The sequence below is a fragment of the Aphelocoma coerulescens genome, chromosome 11, assembly GCF_041296385.1.
Source record: "Aphelocoma coerulescens isolate FSJ_1873_10779 chromosome 11, UR_Acoe_1.0, whole genome shotgun sequence".
NCBI lineage: Eukaryota > Metazoa > Chordata > Aves > Passeriformes > Corvidae > Aphelocoma > Aphelocoma coerulescens.
In genome coordinates this window covers 2,786,748-2,799,160 of record NC_091025.1, presented here as the reverse complement: position 1 = coordinate 2,799,160, position 12,413 = coordinate 2,786,748, and the positions used below count along the sequence as shown (strand labels likewise).

General features: G+C 55.5%; 1 protein-coding gene across 1 annotated transcript; it reads right to left on the bottom strand.

The window, feature by feature from the left end:
- Positions 1–8,007: 8,007 nt before the first annotated feature.
- Positions 8,008–11,891, bottom strand: FOXF1 (forkhead box F1). Its single transcript, XM_069026789.1, has 2 exons — positions 10,832–11,891; positions 8,008–9,132 (listed from the first exon to the last, which is right to left on the bottom strand). Exons 1-2 carry the CDS (start codon positions 11,889–11,891, stop codon positions 8,972–8,974), a joined length of 1,221 nt encoding a protein of 406 aa, XP_068882890.1. The 3' UTR covers positions 8,008–8,971.
- Between the last annotated feature and the right edge of the window lie 522 nt (positions 11,892–12,413).

The window sequence follows — 12,413 nt, the reverse complement described above, 5'->3', positions numbered from 1 at the left end:
ACTCTGAAAGGCAAGAGATTTTATTGAATCCTTTGGGCTCTGATCTCAAGAAATCTCGAGGAATTGAAGGCTGCTTATGTTTTACTTTGGCCCAGCCCAAGGCTATGCAAGATACCAACAATCAAACCATAAAATCCATAGCCTGGGGAATTTTCTGTCTGAATGAACAGCCTAAAGAGGAGAATATTTACTCAAGTCATAATTCCTCATTCTGTACCTGCTGTAGCTGTGGCCTGTGTACATGGATATAAAACGTGCCTCCCCTCAGGTGGATCCTAGCCTGCTTTTACTGCTTAAGACTCGTGATAAAATCATCAACAGTGGCAAAGCAGTGCCTGGATGCTGCAGAAAAGTCTGAAATGCTGCTGATAGATCCCTACACTGCTTCTAATAGGGAGTGAAGTGATGCCTAGCACAGCCTTGGGTGCAGCAGCAGCAGCAGCAGAGCTGTGTGATGAGAAGGAACGTTCAGCAGTACAATGGGACACGCTGTCCTGAGCCAACTTTGTTCAGAAGAATTAAAGCTGAGGGCTCTCTATTCTCTGCACAGCCCGATGTCCTCGCCTGTCATGTGGTGGGGCACATTCTTTCCAGCTCCTTTCATGGCACAAACATTTGGGATGCTGTCGTTGAGCTGTCGCTGCTGCACTCCCCTCCTTTTGAGGGTTCAGTGCTGGTCTGGAGTGAACTCCTGGAGCTGGGAGGGTTTGGGATCAGCAGTGACCTCCAAGGTGTTCCACAAGGGACGTGACCTTCCCAGGGCCATTCTCCCCTTCTTCCTACCCTCATTTGTGGGAGAAATGCAGAGGGAAGCCAGGATGGGATGAACAGAGCCTCCACCAGCTCCATGATGGCGAGCAGGGTGACTTTGGAGGGGTTTTTGTTGGGGGCCATCAGTCACAGCGTGGTGTGTGGCACAGAGCAGTGAGGCAGCACTGGCATCTGCTAACAATGAGGCCGAGGTGGCTCCCTGCCACCCCAAAACTGCACAGGCGTGAGGGTTTTCCTTCAGCCAGCCATGTCCATGCATTTCCTGGAACAGGGACAAGGCCACACAGCTTCAAGCCACCAAAGACAACAGTAAACAAGCTGGGTTGCTGGGTAGGCTCTGAGTGACAAGAGTCAGAGACTGTTTGTTTCCAGGGAGGGAAAAAGGGGAGGGGGAAAATCTCTCACCATCAGGCTCTTTCCTGGATCTCACCTCCAGGTCCACATCCAACCCTCCAGCATCTCCCTGATCCCCTCCCAACAAGCAGCCTGAAAGGACAGAGGGTTTATCCCATTATCTGTGAAGACCAATAAAAAATGTCAGGAAAGGGATGGTTAAACACTGTCTCCAAGTCATGCCTTTTTTTTTTTTTGGTGTGTGCTTTTTTTATTTCATCATCTTCTACTGCTCCAAAGGGAGAAACAAATGGCTTTTAGGGGAATGTTTCCATTGAAAAATCCAGCACTGGGGCTGTGTTTTTTCTCCACAGGGGCGAGGAGGGGGAGGAAAAGCATGTGCAGGGATTTCTCTCGTTCCGGTTCCTCTGAAGGAACAGCCCCTCGCAGCACTTCTGGCTCTGGAGGAAACATCTGTGGCTGTGGCCACGTTCCTCGGGCAAACCCCCCTGCTTGGGAGGCTGTTGTGTACCAAATGCTTTGATTTCCTCCTTGCCATCTCTTAAAGATTATCTCCCTCCCAGAAAAGGGCAGCATTTCCCATGTTTCCATGTGTAATGTCCGTGATGTCTGCTATAAACATCATGGAACGTTTCCCTGCCCCTCCTCTGACATAGGTAGCAAAGTCACTGCTTTTCATCTTTCAAAGCCCTGCAGAAATGTTTAGGGTCGTGTATCCTGCCATTGTTCTGGGCTGGGCATCCCACTGAAGTGCCTGGGAGAAATGAGTTCAGGATATGGATCTATCTGGTCCATCTCTGCAGCGGCCCCAGGAACATCCACGTTTTACAGATGGGAAGGCAGAGATGGCTCCTGATAGACTGGAGGCAACTGGTGATTCCCAGCACTTTGGAAAACAACAGGAGGACAGGCCAAAAACCCAGCAAAAGCTCTCAAAAAACCCCCAACCCAGCCCCTGTTGGGCTTTTCTGTGTGACAGTACCAACGTTCCCAACAGGAATTTTGTCTCCCAGTGGATACCTGGAGCATCGTGGTGGTTCTGGGGAGCCTTTAATCCCATGGGTCCTCCTGCTCCAGAACTTCCCGTCAAGGCACCCAGCACATTCCAGGGACAAACCTCAGCTCCTGTGCTGGGAGACAAGACACCAAACAGAATTCTTTCCCAAAATGTGCCACCTCCAGAGGTCTCCAAGTCACACAAATGTGTTATGATCCACCCATCCCACACATTGAGCTAATCCAGCTTTAGCTTTCTTTAAGGAATAAAGCAAACACACAGGGCGGTTAGATGGGATCAAAAAAAGGGCAGGGAAAGAAGGGAAACATTCATGTGGTGAAAGCTGCCACATTTTGAAGCATTACCATACCCATGGCTTCCACTCCTGCGGATTTTGGAGTGAATAATTGTTCAGACAAGAGTAATACTCCTGTTTTTCCAGAGGGATATCGTGTTTTCCGAGTGTTTCCAGGCACCTGCACTGCTCAGGCTCTGGTGTGTGGCATTTCCATCCCTCTGGAGTAGGCAGTGCCTGGAGCTGCTGCTCTGCAGTGGCTTTTCTTCACCCCCACAGAGGAACACAATTGCTGCAGCAAGTTCTGCTCCAAGTGAACTCCTGGTACCCCAAAGTCCCTGCAAAACTTTCCAGGCTGTGTCATCCTGCTTTCCCAGGTGTGGTTGCTTATTTTTGCAGTAATTAGCCTGAAGCTGAGCTGAGCCACAGAGCTGCACTTTCTGTGCCATTCCAGGAGTTTTGAGTCCCGCTGCTTTGAATAAAGGAAGGTCTGTGCTCAGGCTCGTGTTCACTCTGCTGGAGCCAAGTGGCACTGCCGGTGTCCCCACATCCCTTTCCATGATGAAACCGAGGTGGTTTGACCTCTAGAATTGCCATTTGCTCGTTCCAGAGATCCTGGGGATCTCTCAGAGGACCTGGAGAAGTGTCTGAGGAAAGGAAATCTCTATTTGTGCCACAGTGACTCCCTCAGTGAATTTTTCCAAAGGATCTGCAGCTCCCTTGCAAAAATTTAGTTCATTTTAAGACTGGAGTTGGAATATTTATTAGGAGTTTGATGGATCAGAGCCACCTCTGATCACAGAGTCGTGGAATGGTTTGGGTTGGAAGGGACCTCAAAGCTCCTCTTGTCCCACCCCCTGCCAAGGGCAGGGACACCTTCCACTATCCCAGGCTGCTCCAAGCCCCAATGTCCAACCTGGCCTTGGACACTTCCAGGGATCCAGGGGCAGCCACAGCTTCTCCGGGCACCCTGTGATAATGGGAACTGGGATATTGAGCCAGAAACTCAATAAGATTTATTCCTTCTGTTGTCTTTCATTAATAATAAAGCCACAGGATCATTTCAACTGGAAAAGATACAGCAGGATAATCCAGTCCAAGCACTGATTTTAATATTCTGATTTTAATTCCTTACTGGGCAAGATGAATTGTGACAGGGAAAGTTACTGAAGAGAACAAGGGAGCCCCGTGCCTGTCCTCCCTGGTGGAGGCAATCTGATAATTATTTCTGGGAATAACATCAGCCTCCAGCTGCACATCCACCTGTTTTATCCCTGAGGATGACTCCTTGTGACAGAGATTATTTGCAGGGATAAAGCCTCCAGGAGCATCCTGCTGCCTTTTCCTGCTGAGTGTCAGGCAGGAGTTATGCATGGAAATACGCTTGGAAAGGGAACAGGTGTTCAGGTGTGGCCTCCCAAAGCATTGCAGAAGTCGAAGTCCCCTTGCAAAAGTGACAAGAACTGTTTGGATCCCCTGAGGTCCAGAGATCCCAAACTTCTCGGTTTTCAGGGAGAAATCAGGCACACAGTTATTCTTATGGATCTGAGCCTTTACCTGCTAAGAACGTGGTGCCAGACTCATCCCCTGGTATTCCAAACACCCATTTAAGATTCCAGATGTTGTTCCCACTGGTCAAGTCTCCAAGGTACCCAGTTTTCTGCAAATCTGGATGATCAACCCCATCCGAGAGCATCCTCTGCCAGGTGTCTGTATCCATGGGATACTCCATGCTTTTCCATGCCAAGTATTCCCATCTGTCCCACCTGGGCACGGAACAGGTCTGATCCAGAAGTGCTCCACAGAGGAGTTTCCCCTGATGTGAAGATGTATCTGGATAAAGGGATGTTCCCCCTCACAGGTCGGGATGCCAGAAGGGAAAAATAAAACCGAAATAAAGAAATTTTAAAAGAGATTTTTTTTAAAAAAATAATTAATTAAAGAAACAAATCAAGCTTTGATCATCCCCCTGGTGGAGAAAGGGTTCAAACCAGCTCGAACTTGTCGGGTTTTAAGCCAAATTTTGGGGAAAGCCGGGGGAGCGCGGGCGGGGCCGGCGGTGCCCGATCGTCGCCGCCAGGTGGCGCTGCCGCCAAGGGAACGGCACCGCCCCCACCGGGATCATCCAAATCCCACCGGGATCGTCCAAATCCCACCGGGATCGTCCAACACCCCACCGGGATCGTCCAACATCCCACCGGGATCGTCCAAATCCCACCGGGATCATCCAAATCCCACCGGGATCGTCCAAATCCCACCGGGATCGTCCAACATCCCACCGGGATCGTCCAACATCCCACCGGGATCATCCAACATCCCATCGGAACCATCCAAATTCCACCGGGATCATCCAACATCCCACCGGGATCGTCCAAATCCCACCGGGATCATCCAAATCCCACCGGGATCGTCCAACACCCCACCGGGATCGTCCAACATCCCTCTGGGATCATCCGAATCCCACTGGGATCATCCAGCATCTTACCGGGATCATCCAACATCCCCCTGGGACCATCCAACATCCCACCGGGACCATCCAACATCCCCCTGGGATCATCCAGCATCCCACTGGGATCCTCCAAATCCTCAAGGATCCCTCAAATCACCCTGTGATTCATCCAACATCTCCCGAGATCATCCAAACTCCCTGAGATCCCTCCAATACCCCCATAATTGCTCCAATCCTCCGGGATCCTCCAATCCCCCCAGGATCCTTCAGATCCCCCAGGATCCCTCAAACCTACCTGGGATTGTCCAAAACCCTCCAGGATCCCTCCAATTCTCCCGCAGGATCCTCCAGTCTTCCAGGATCATCCAATCCCCCAGGATCCCTCAAATCTCCCAGCATCTCTCCAAATGGAATCCTCCAGACACCCCGGGATCCTCCAATCACTCGGGGTCCCTCCAAACCCCTCCTCCCCAACAGACCCCTCACCACCATCCCCATCCCAAAAAAAGGCCACAGATCACCCCATGGACCCTGCCAAAAGTGTGTTCCCCCCACAGGGGACCCAGGACCATATCCTCTCTTCCAGGCTTTCCTTGGAATCCCTGCACCATCCCGTGCTCCCTCAAGCTCTGCCCGCACACGGGATGGTGTGTCCCTCATAAACACCCCAGGGAACACAAGCTCGTGAGCAGGTGACAGTGGCAGACACAATTCCAGCTCCATGGTGGCATTGTAAGGATGGGGGGAAACATCCTGGGAGGAGCAGTGGGAAGCGCTTTGCCACCAGAAGCCTTGCACAGGGCCTGGGGACACCAACGTCCCCTGATCCAGAGGGGACATCTGGCATCAAACCCGGCTGGAGACACCAGGCCGTGGTTTTTGTCATGCTCCAACATTTCATCCCTGCAGAAAACTCCTGGGCCTGCACAGGGCATCAGCGATGAGAAGCTGTTTCCTAAAGGAGAAATGCCAAAACCCCACAGGAAAATGAGTTGGATCCCCTACGGATTGGGATGTGAGGGATGAGGAGCAGGGAGCCGGTGCTGAGCTGAGCCACAGCAGCTGAGCACAGCCAGCTCTGGGCCCTTCCGTGAGCAAAGCCCCCATTTCTGAGCCAGCCCTGCCTCATCTCCTCTTGCAGAGCTCCCACAGCATTTCTGAGCGAGTTTCTCCCTCCTCACCTCCTCCCGGAGCTCGGGGTTTGCCATCCCCTGGGACTAAAAATGCTGGGAAAAATCCCGTTGGGCTTCTGCAGATGGAGGGCTGGGGGCAGGAGCCTGTGGGGTTTGGGCCTCTCCTCGCTGATGGAGGGCTCTGGGATGGAGAGCTCCTGTTTAGACTGCGCTCACTGGCTTGAGGAATATGTGGCGTCCACGGAATGCGGCGGCTCTGTTTTTCCAGGTTTGGAAAGCGACGGGAGGGAGAAGAATGAATCACGTCAGGCTTTGTTGGGGAGCAGATATCGAACCCCTGCGAGCTGGGCCCGAGCCTTGCAAGGTGCTGCCTGCCCTTCCCAGCCTCCAGCAGCACCAAATGCCAACGAGGATCCAAAATCAATGCAAAGGGATGAAAAGGAGCCTTAGGAGTGACAGTGGGATTTCAAGGAACACTTGGCAGAGGCTGAACTCCTAACCCTGGACCATTATCTCAGCCACGCCTCATGCAGATATGTGCTTCAGGAGCAAAAAAACCCAAGTTTTCAGCTTGTACCTAAAAGGACGGAGACAACGCGCTCGCCTCCAGCAGGGATGGGCAGAGACGTGGGAAAGATCAGCCCAGAAAAGCATAAAAACTGGGAAAACCAATAATGCTGCGGGAAGATTGCTGCTGGCTTCAAGAGATCTAAACAGAGATTTAAAAACCCCCAAAACAACAACAAAATTTTTTTTAAATACCCCAAAACCCCACAACGCCCCTCAAAAAACCCCCACAAAGCAACATTAAAAACCCCACTCTGGAAAAGTCTCCCCCAACTCTAATAAAGCCTTTCCTCGCCTGCCTTAATTACAATAATATTTCATATTTGTCCCTTGTTGTTACAGCGAACTTGGCTTTTAATTAAGCTGATTACACGGAGCTGGACTAATTAGCGTGGAGTGATTAAATTTTCCTCTATAAAGGCAGAAATCCACAACCACGTAATCAGATTAATTCACCCGCATCTATTTTTTTATGTGCGTTGATATTGAATATTGATAGAGGCAGATTGGCCCACGAATTAAAGCGAAAATTCCTGGATCCTGGAGGATCCTGAATTAACCCAAATCCCCCCAAATTCTTTAGGAAAATACCGATATTGCAAATGCAGACTTATCACTGTCGCATGCACGATGGGGATGGTGCAGTTTATCTGCTTAATTTTGATTCCTGTTTATTAATTCCTAATAATTTGGGTTCGTTTTGGTAAATTTCCCTAAACTTTATGACTTTTTAATTTCTTTTTCAAGCGGGGAAAAGCCCGCGGGAAGTTCCGGCGCTCTCCCCCGCCCGCGGAGGTGCCGCAGGGATGCGGGGCTCGGAAAATTCCCGGGATGGAGGAGGAGGAAAAAGGAGCAGCGGGCTCCATCCCGGCAGCCTCACGCCTGGAATCCGAGGGAGAGGCAAAGAGCTGTCAAACAGCGCCTTTCGCCTTCTCCTTGAGAGGGAAAAAAAATGGAATAATCCAAATAATAGAAAGATAAAAGTAAAAAGCACGGCCGGTTTTCCTCCTTCTGCCTTTCAATATCCGCAACTGAAATATTTCCCAGCAGGGAAATTGGCACGCAGGACTCCGCAAAGGTGAAAAAGCCCTAAAAAGTCGGGTTTGAGTCCGGAATTATTGCCCGAGGGTTTGTAGGGCCGGGCCGGGGCTGCGCGGCCCCTCCGCGCTCGCGGAGGCCACAGACTCCTCATTAATTAAGCTTAATTACACCGCATGCTCGTTTATTTGCTGCTCATACAATCGTGAAGCCCATGTACAAATAACATACAGGTTTTATTTCGGGATTTTTTTTTTCTTTAGGGACAAAACGTACACAAAAAAAAAAAAAAAAGGCGAAAAAACCCCCCCAAAAAACCCCAAACCCACATAATCACAATTTTATACAGTGCAGAAAGAATTAAAATAGGTGTCACCGAACTGTACAACGTCGGGGGGGGGGGGGGGGGGGGAATAGAGAGGGGAAGGAGGGGAATAATCCTTCATTATATATATATTTCTATAAAAGCATATGGAGGATTGTCTTTACACAGAGACCACGGTCGCTTTCAAATTTACAAAGGTTAACTAAAAAAACCCAAAATCTATATGGCAAATATTGCCAACAGAGATTCCCCGATTTAATACTGATCAACTGAGACTATTCGTGTCTCGATTATTAGCAACAACAACAACAAAAAGAAATGTAGAATAAATAACAGGATGAGCATGGCTGTCTCTTTCCAAAGTGCCTTGTTCTCTCTGCATAGGGTCTGATCCTGCAGTCTTTATGCAGGCAAAAAAAACCCCAAAATTAATAGTTCCAAAAAAATCCCTCTGAGAGATTTTTTTTGCCCGCTGGGTGTTTGCCGGCAAAAAAAAAAAAAAAAAAAAATTAAAAAGGAAAGAAAAAAAAAAAAAAAGAAAAGGAAAACCATTTTTAAAAAGTATTTTTCCGGGCTCGAAGTGAAACGGGACCGAGGGGATTTGAGTTCGGGGTCTTTTCCAGCCCCCTCAGCCCGATCCGGCTCTGCTCCTCCCAGCCAAGCCGGTGGCATCGCTCACCGCCAATTCCCAAACTGAGTTTATAATTTCATTTTTCTTTAAAGAAGCATCGAAACCTCATTTGGCAAAGCCTCACCCCAAACTCGCACTCGGGGCTTTCGGGACGGACGGGGGGGCTGCTTTTGCTTTCTTCTCAAGCCCTCCCCGAGCAGAAGAAGGCAGAGACGCTGCGGGCTCGCACCCGCGGCCGATGCTCATTCCTGGGGCCGCACTCCGCGCTCCCGCCGCTTCCCGGGGCTCCAGTCTGTTCCTGCTGCCCAAAGCCAGGCTGGGACACCCCCCTGCCACCGAGAGGGTCCTGGGGGATGCTCAGCGCCCGCCTCAGGCCCGGCCGGCCCCAGGAGGGGGTTTTTCCGCCCCGGCTCACATAACGCACGGCTTGATGTCCTGGTATGTCACTTGTTGGTGGTAATAGGAGCCGCTGCCCGCTGAATGCATGGAGGAGGAGGCCATGGCGTTGAAAGAGAAGACGAATTCCTTTCTGTCGCACATGCTCGGAGACTGCGAGTGATACCGCGGGATGCCTGCGGGACGGGGGGAGAGATGGTCAGCAGCGCAAAGAGATTTAGGAGGGCAGGGTGAGCGCGGGGGAGGGAGAAAAACGCTGGATGGCGTTGAAAAAAAAACCCCAACAACCCAACACGTCCGCACGCCCCGATGCGAGCGCGGAACTGGGGCTATTTTGGCACACGCGGGCACTGCGGGGGCTCCGCGGGCGCGGGCAGGTGCGGCAGCGAAACCCCCGCGACGGAGCTTCCCTGCCCGGCACAAGGGGACTGCGAGGAGAAGGGATTTGGGTTGGGTTTAGGGATTTTTTTTTTTTCCCCCTAATATTTAGATTTTATTTCCGCCCCGGCTGCTTTTCCCATCGCCTTCACCCGTGCGGAAAATCCGCCGGGTGCGGAGCGGGGCAGCCCCGTTCGTGCCGGGAGCGGCGGTGGGGACCGGGGAGGAGGCCGGGGGCCAGAGGCCGCCGGGAGCGGGGCTGTTCCTGCCGCTCCTTCCGCCACCTCGGGATGGAAAAGCACCTCGGGAATTCGGGGTGCGCTGGGGATGGGGCGCCCTGCCCGGGAGCGCTCCCCGCCGCTCGTTTGGGTGATAATCAGAGCCTTTCGGTGAAGGCCGCGCATGGGCCCGGTAGCTCCTCGGGGCGGATTCCCAGCTCCGTTTTCCAGAGGCCCTGGATGCACTGAGCTCCGGGCGCTGCCCCGGGGCCGGAGGGTGCCCGTGGCGGGCGCTGCCCCGGCCCGGCTGGGCTTGGGGCTCTGCCGCTCCAACCCGGCCCGGCCCAGCTGATGCTTTTCCCCCTCTTCACTTTGTGGTTTTGACCCATTTGTTCTCCACTTCACACCCGCTCCTGTCAGGCGCATCCCGCTCCGCCGAAGGCCCGGGGTGATGTGCAGGGACCCCCAAATCTTCCCCATAACCCGCCCATGGCTCCGGGGCTGCCCCGTGTCCCGAGAGTCCCACACCCACCGCACCCTGAGGAATTTGGGCAGCAAAGCGAAACCCAGCGCTGGGCTCGTCTCTCCCGAGGCCTCTTCCCGGCAAAACACCATCTCCATTCCAAGATTCGGGGCAAATGCAGCCCTGACAGCTCCAGGGACCGAACCGCAGTTGTGGGGCGCGGGGGGATTTGGGGGATCCGGGCCGCCGGCTTTAGCGGGGGCAACAGATGGAGGGAGGTGATGGGCCTAGAAAACACGGCCCTGAGATGTGTGAAAAACACAGCTGATGGCGGGGAAGGGGATGGGGTGGGACGGGGTGGGATGGCACGGATGGTGGGCCACCCGATGGGGAATGTCCCCCTTTTGTCCCTCCGGAATCCTCCAACTCCCAATGGAGGTGGAAGAGCCCAAGGGTGCGTTCCCGGCCTCTCCTTCCCGCAGCTCCCGCTGCCTGAGCCCACCGGCCTTAGGCCCGGGGCGGCCCTGGAGGTGAAGCAGCCACCGGGAAGAGCGGAGCCCCGGCCCGGGGGAGCGGAGCCCCGGCCCGGCCGTTCCCAGCCCCGCAGCGGGGAGAGCCCCGACGGGCCCGGCTGCCCCCAGGAAAGGAGGGAGGAGCGAGGGCAAGGTAGCTTCCCCTCGGGAATGGCATTAAAACCTCCCGCGGAGCGGGATCCTGGCTGGCAGCGGCACTGCCGGGATCCACGCGGGGCCGGCAGCCCCCGGCGACCCCCGTGGCCACGGTCGCGGATTCGCCCCACGCGTGGCCGCGCCTTACCTTGGAGGTCGGCGGTGTTGTGGCTGTTCTGGTGCAGGTAGGGCTGGTCGAGGGAGTGCGTGGAGAGGCTGGAGGAGAGCGGGTTGGCCGTGGGGTTGCAGGGCGACAGGGGCTGCTGCTTGATGTAGGACGCGCCGGTGTTGAGGGCCGCCGAGGCGCTGGGCGCCCACGCTGAGGCCGAGCTGGAGTAAACCGAGTGCGGCTCCATCACGCCGCCGGCGGGGAGCAACGGGGATGCGGGCACGGAGCTGTCGTGGTGCGGGTATTCCCCGGCCGAGGAGCCGGTGCAGCCGCCCATGTAGGTGTGCCCACCGTTGGCGGGCAGGTGGGGCACGGAGTGTCCCGCCAGGCCCATCCCCTCCACGTTGCTGGACAAATGCCCGTTCATCATCCCCAAGCCCCCTTCGAGGGAGAGGCTGTTGGGGGGGCAGGAGAGCCCGCCGGCCGAGCCCTGGAAGCCGTAGCTGTCGGGGAGGTGGTTGAAGCTGAGCCCGTTCATCATGCTGTACATGGGCTTCAGCGCCTGGCATTTCCTCCGGAACCCGCGGGGCCGGCGGCGGAACGAGCCCTCCTCGAACATGAACTCGCTGGCCGGGTCGATGGTCCAGTAGTGGCCCTTGCCCGGGCGTCCCAAGCCCTTGGGCAGCTTGATGAAGCACTCGTTGAGCGAGAGGTTGTGGCGCACCGAGTTTTTCCAGCCCTGGTAGGAGCCTCGGAAGAAAGGGAAGCGGCTCTGCAAGAACTGGTAGATCTCGCTGAGGGTCAGGCGTTTGGAGGGAGAGCTCTGGATAGCCATGACGATGAGGGCGATGTAGGAATAAGGCGGTTTCTCCGGCCGCCGGATCCCCGCGTTCGTCTTCTTCGCCTTGGGGCCGCCGCTGCCCGGGGCCCCGCCGCTGCCCGGGGCGCTGCCGGCCGCGCCGCCGGTCCCCGCGGAGGCGGCGTCCATGGCCGAGCTCTGCGGCTGCTTCTCAGCCACGGAGGACATGGGGCCGTAGCTGCTCTGCACCGGAGGAGGAGGGGGCTGAGAGGACAGAGCCTGCTGCGCTTCTGCAGTCATCTACGGCCAGGTCCGCGGCGGCCAGCCCCAGCCCCGGCCCTCCTCCGCCGCCCCCCCAGCGCCCCCCCAAAAGTCCACGCTGCTGGGGGCTCGCCGCCACTCACCCACCACCCTCCCTCCGGCGTCCTCCTGGCCCCCCGGCGGGGTTGCTTTCCACCGGGAGACTTCACCCCTCCGTGGATAAACAAATGGAAGCGACGACCCCCCCCCACCCCCCCCCTTTCCCTCCTCCTCCCACTTTATCCCTAAATCCGAGCGCGGCTGCAGAAGGCGAGCGAGAGGCGGAGGGTCGGGGGGGGCCGCAGGGAGGCGGGATGGGGGGGCGGGTGGAAGCGAGCTGAGCTCGGCTGCTGCGAGAGAGGAGCCGGGGCCGCCGCCTGCGCCTGCCCCGCTGCCCCTCGGCGGGCCGGGCTCCCGGGGCCGCCGCCGTCCCCCCCGGAGGCTTTAGCTGGGCTGGCGCTGCCGCTGCTGCGGGGAGCTGCTTCCCATCGCGGTGGCTGTCGAGTCTGCCCCCGGCCCCGC

Bases quoted from the DNA above. Each gene is read 5' to 3' on its own strand.
- FOXF1 (XM_069026789.1), bottom strand. From the start codon at position 11,891: ATGACTGCAGAAGCGCAGCAGGCTCTGTCCTCTCAGCCCCCTCCTCCT. The intron at 9,133-10,831 runs GTAAGGCGCGGC...CCCGTCCCGCAG, and splicing joins CAACACCGCCGACCTCCAAG to GCATCCCGCGGTATCACTCG.